The 5615-nt window shown below is 55.0% G+C and overlaps 1 protein-coding gene across 1 annotated transcript; it reads left to right on the top strand.

Annotated features, from left to right (window-relative positions):
• Nucleotides 1-3048: 3048 nt before the first annotated feature.
• Nucleotides 3049-3981, top strand: LOC135291574 (olfactory receptor 14C36-like). Its single transcript, XM_064405855.1, has one exon. The coding sequence runs from the start codon at nucleotides 3049-3051 to the stop codon at nucleotides 3979-3981; it is 933 nt and encodes a 310-aa protein (XP_064261925.1).
• Nucleotides 3982-5615: the final 1634 nt, after the last annotated feature.

Raw genomic sequence — 5615 nt, 5'->3', positions numbered from 1 at the left:
GGTCATTAAAGTCCTGCTGCTGTGTCTGTGCTGCTGAGCTGGGCTGGGCTCCTGGCACAGAGGCAGCTCCTGGTAAGCAAGAAGAGCTTCAAAAGCACATTTCTCTTGACGAGCAGCTCTTTTGCCAGCCCAGCAGGGCTGGGGCACTGCCTGCAGCCAGCCCGGGCACAGCACAGAGGCACAGAGGGCTTAAACTCAGGCTGGGCTGGGAGCACAGAGCAGAGCTCACTCAGGACTCACTAAAGCAGAAATCATCCCAGGTTTGAAATAGTCATTCCCTGGCTGTGGGAAAAGAAGCTGCAGTTCCTGCAGGGATCTCCTGGAGCTGGCACATCCCACAGCTTTTAGGAGCTTTCAGGAGGACCCTCAGAGCTGCTCCAGGGCAGGGATGTGGCCCCAGGGCAGAGCTGGCTTTCCCTGATGCCCCAGCCGAGGCACAGCCCAGGGCAGCTCCTGTTGCCAGGCTCTGCTGCAGGGCTGAGCAGCCGCGGGTGCAGCCAGGGGTGCCCAGGGCTGTCCTGCAGAGCAGGCTCCTGCAGCCCAGGGCGCTGTGCTGGGGCAGGGACTCTGCTGCCTGCCAGGGACAGCTCTCAGCCAGCCCGGGGAACTGCTCCCAGCACTGGGGAGAAGCTGTGGGGGGAAGGAGCCATCCTGAGCAGGGCAGGTGCTGCTGCTGAGAGGGGCTGGGTGGGGCAGGGCTGCTCCCAGCTCCAGAGCAGCCTGGGCACAGCTCCAGAGGACATTGCCCAAGGAAGGTAAGCCTGGCATTGCTGGAAAGATCAGGAGCTTTCCTGAGAATGTTTTCAATTTCCTGCTTGGAGAAGGATGGGCCACTTGGGGTGATGACAAAAAGATTTTTGCTTTTAATACATTTTTTCATGTATTCGTAGCCCTGTAAATTACTATTATATAGTTATAAAACTATAATCCTTACTTTACTATATTAAATACTCTATTAATCTCTTAATTAACTCTATTAAATTGCTAAAATATACTCCTATAACTGTAATCCTTCATTAACCTTAGTACGTTTCCTAACTTTCTCTCAGATTTTAGAACAATGAGCTGATTGTCTAAATCCATTCCTGAAATCCTGTGTAGTATTCTTATGAGAAAGAGGACCTACAAAAGGAACATTTTTTTCCGCAGAATATGAGCAATCATAATAAAAAGTGAATGCAAAGAAGCCCTTGGACCTACTCCAATGTGTTGACCCAGGGGTGTGTAACTGGGGCAATTCAATAAGCTATTGGATTTTCCTATTAAATACCCCAATTATTCAACCTGAATAAATTGTTGAAATCAGGGTGTGCCCCATCCCCACTGGGACACATGGAAATTTCCAATAAAGGTCTGTTTTTTACTTTACTGTTCTAACACTGCTGCAAGGGGTTTTTACTCTTTTGATTACAGACAACAGGGGGATGAGAGAGGCAGAACAGGAACTGTAATCCCAGAATCACAGAACCTTCTGACTTGAAAGGGACACAGCAGGATCACCAAAGGAATGTTTGAACATTTACAGAGACTCCAGAACTGTAACTTTGGGTGGTCAGTCTCTCTAATGTGAGCCTCCCAAAGGGCCCTCAGCCACTCCTCAGCCCTGGACAGCAGCAGCATCCCCTCTGAAGGGCCCAGCAGGGCTCTCCTGAGCTGCCCTTGCCCACCTGCACACAGAGCCTGCCCCAGCCAGGGCCCGGCACACTGGCAGGTTTCTGTAGGGCCGGGGCCAGGGCACACAGGGTGGGATGGGATCTGTGAGCACTGGCAGGGACAAGGCTCCTCTCAGGAGGGAATATCCAGGCCCAGGAAGATGCTCAGGTAAGGAGAGGGGGCTGAAGAGAGCAGTGCTGGGGCAGGAGGGCACTGTTGGTGTGTGGGAGGTGCCGGGCATAGCTGGGCACGGGAACACTGTCCTGAGTGCCCGGCTGTCTCTGCCCTGCCCTCTCAGGCACAGCACCACAGCATCTTCTTTTGTTTGTGCACTGCCCTGATATTGTCACTGTTATCTGCTGCTCTCAGGGAGGCTCTGGCTTTTGCAGCAGCTGAGTCAGGCACTGCCCTTGGCATTCCTGCCAGGCAGGGCTGTCCATGGGAATGGGGTGTCCAAGCTCCCCTGGGACCTGTGGGGCTGCGTGCAAAGCAGTCCATGGGAAAGGGGAATGAGCTGAGCCCCCTCCCTGAGATCCCATCATGGGCACAACTGGGGATCTCCTTGCTGTGCCCTTCCAAGCTCTGAGCTGCCCTCCTGGGTGCAAATCTGTGCCAGAGCTCTGGCAGTTCCCTGAATCTCCCATGCGGAACGGCAGAGCTTCCACAGCTGAGGAAATGCTGCTGGGTTTGCCAAGGGAGTCGTGAGTGTCCTTGGCACAAGGGGGTGCTGGGACCTTGCCCAGAGACCATGAGAGAGGGTGAGACATTCAGGGATCCCCTTGCTCTTGGCAGGGTGTGATTTATCCCAGTGTGACGCAAGAGTGTGATTGTGCTCTGATTGCAGCCAAAAATGCAAAGCCAGGGCAGCTGGGAACAAGCCCATGCAGCCCCTCACTTTCCCTGAGCCACAGGGAATCCTTTGCCTCTCCCATCTCACAGTGGCAAACTCTGAGTGTAACAGAAATGCTGGGGATTTCTGACCTCAGCAAGCCAGGAATGATGTTTTAAAACAACTCCTAAAACCAACTCCTGCCATTCTTTAGAATTGTAAGTGTAGATGGTACCAAGCTTTTCTTGTTAGGAGTGATTCCCCTGAAAAATCCTGAATATACAACCTTGTGTCTCTGACACATGGCCACAAACCCAGGGCAGCAGGGCAGGGATGGCTCCTCAAGAGCCCCCACACACAGCCCTGGCTGCTCCTGCCACACTCAGCCAGCACAGCTGGAGCTCAGGCAGGGAGCTGGGGGAAGGTTTTCCCAGAGCAGGAACAAAGGTGTGTGAGTCCCAGCAGGACAGGCTGCAGGGAATGGCCCAGGTTTGGCTCCAAGCAGCCTCTTCTGACTTGTCACTGTCCTTTCTCCATGAACAGGTCCCTACGTGCAGCCCCAGCAAATGTCCAACAGCAGCTCCATCAGCCACTTCCTCCTGCTGGCATTGGCAGACACATGGCAGCTGCAGCTCCTGCACTTCTGCCTCTTGCTGGGCATCTCCCTGGCTGCCCTCCTGGGCAACGGCCTCATCATCAGCACCGTAGCCTGTGGCCACCACCTGCACACACCCATGTTCTTCTTCCTGCTCAACCTGGCCCTCAGCGACCTGGGCTCCATCTGCACCACTGTCCCCAAAGCCATGCACAATTCCCTCTGGGACACCACCACCATCTCCTACACAGGATGTGCTGCTCAGCTCTTTTTCTTTCTGTTCTTCATTTCAGCAGAGTATTTCCTCTTGACCATCATGTGCTATGACCGCTACGTGTCCATCTGCAAACCCCTGCACTACGGGACCCTCCTGGGCAGCAGAGCTTGTGCCCACATGGCAGCAGCTGCCTGGGCCAGTGCCTTTCTCACTGCTCTCATGCACACAGCCAATACATTTTCCCTGCCCCTGTGCCATGGCAATGTCCTGGACCAGTTCTTCTGTGAAATCCCAGCAATCCTCAAGCTCTCTTGCTCCAAATCCTACCTCAGGGAAATTGGGATTTCAGTTTTCACTACCTTCTTAGCATTTGGCTGTTTTGTGTTCATGGTTTTCTCCTACGTGCAGATCTTCAGGGCTGTGCTGAGGATCCCCTCTGAACAGGGACGGCACAAAGCCTTTTCCACCTGCCTCCCTCACCTGGCTGTGATCTCCCTGTTCCTCAGCACTGTAACATTTGCCTACCTGAAGCCTCCCTCCATCTCCTCTCCATCTCTGGATCTGGCCCTGTCAGTTCTATACTCGGTGGTTCCTCCAGCCCTGAACCCCCTCATCTACAGCCTGAGGAACAAGGAGCTAAAGGCTGCAGTGTGGAGAATCATCACAGAATGGTATCAGGAACATTAAAGTGCTGCCCAGTTTATGCAAGTCACTTGTAAGAAAAGTCATCTTTGAAAATATTTGGATTTGGTGGATGGTTTATTCTTTTCTTTCCTTTTGTTTTAGATTTTTAATATTGGTCACAAAGGAAATAAACTGTGTCTGCCATCATTAATTTTGTTTCTCTCCACTTTTCTGTGACCCACCTACTGTATCAAAGAGGGGCTGTTCTCTCCGTGGCTTTAAATGAAGTAAATGATCTCCCAGAAAAGTTTTCACAGATCCCCATTTTGTTGCCCTCTCTGGAGCTGCAGCAGCAATGTCTGTGTGCAGAGCTGGGGCAGATCAGTGCTGGCACAGCAGCTGTGCCCAGCAGCAGCAGCAGCACTCGGTGTTGCCAGTGCTGTCGCCGTGGCCCTGCCCCGCTGCCCTGGTGGCCCTGGTGTTGCTGCAGGGCCTGAGTGCTCTCGGGGCCGGGCACAGTCCTGGGGGTGGCAGTGCCGGGGCTGCAGCAGGGACAGGCCATGGGCACTGCTGGGGCAGCGCTGACGCCTCAGGCCAGGGCCTGGGGGCTCCAGGCTCCTTGTCCAGGCTCTCTCAAGAACACGGCCAGGCCAATGCTCAGCACAGAAAAGCCCCAGGGTGAGCAGCCCCAGGCTGGCCGTGGGCAGGCTGGGGGCAAACAGCATGGCTGGGGCTCTGCAAGGGCCCTGGGGGAGACGGGAAGGAGCAGCAGAGCAGGGGCTGATCCATCCCCAGTGCGCTGCACAGCCCAGGGCAGCGTCCCACAGCATCCTGATGGAGCTGCCAACAACATCCCCCCTCTGCAGCCCTGGCCTCTCCCCCAGCTCACACAGGTGCCGCATCCTTGCAGGCACAGCCACGGCAGCACTGGCTCAGGAGCCCCTGTTTGCATTGCACAGAGCAGGCAGGAGCACCTCCATGCTGTTGCTTGTGGGGACATGAACCTGAGGGAGCACAAATGCCATCAGCCCCTGGGCCAGCAAGAACTGGGGGACACCAGGGAAACCACTCAGCTTTGTCCTGGCCTCTGCAGTCAACCAGAAAGTTTGTTCCCATTAGCTGGGAGATTCCTGTCCCACTGCAGATGCTATTACTCAGAGCCAGGGCTGCCTGACAGCCACCCCCAAACTGCCCTCAGCATTTCCTTGGCTTCACCTTTGCTTTTTTTCCCCCTTTGTTTTTGTACCAAATTCTTCCTCTTGCCACGCCCTGTTCCCTCCCCTGCAAACAGCCCATCCCTGTTTGCCCTTTCCTCTCTGGCCCCACTCCCCATTGCAGTTCCTGACTTGGCACCATGGGAACATCCCGTGGGGATCAGGATCATCCTCCAAGTGCTGTAGGAATTGTCTGTGGGCTCCTGCAGTGCCTGGTGCTGCTCCCTTGCCAGAGGCACCCCAGGCCAGGGGGGCACATCTGGGCTGCTCTGTCTGCCTGTGGGGCTCCCTGTTCTGGGCAATGAGGAGAAGCTGCAGAGGCTCTGCAGGACTGACAGGATGGGCTTTGGGCCTCGGAGGAGAAGCTGAGGCACCTGGGCTGCTGGAGCTTCTGAAGAGGAGGCCCAGGACTCGTCCTGCAACTGCTGCAAGGGTGGTTTCAGAGAATCCCAGAATCAGCAAGGTTGGAAAAGACCTTGGAGA

This window comes from Passer domesticus (assembly GCF_036417665.1).
Source record: "Passer domesticus isolate bPasDom1 chromosome 8 unlocalized genomic scaffold, bPasDom1.hap1 SUPER_8_unloc_1, whole genome shotgun sequence".
Classification (NCBI taxonomy): domain Eukaryota; kingdom Metazoa; phylum Chordata; class Aves; order Passeriformes; family Passeridae; genus Passer; species Passer domesticus.
Note: the sequence above shows the minus strand (reverse complement) of the source record. Positions and strands in the feature narration are given on the sequence as shown.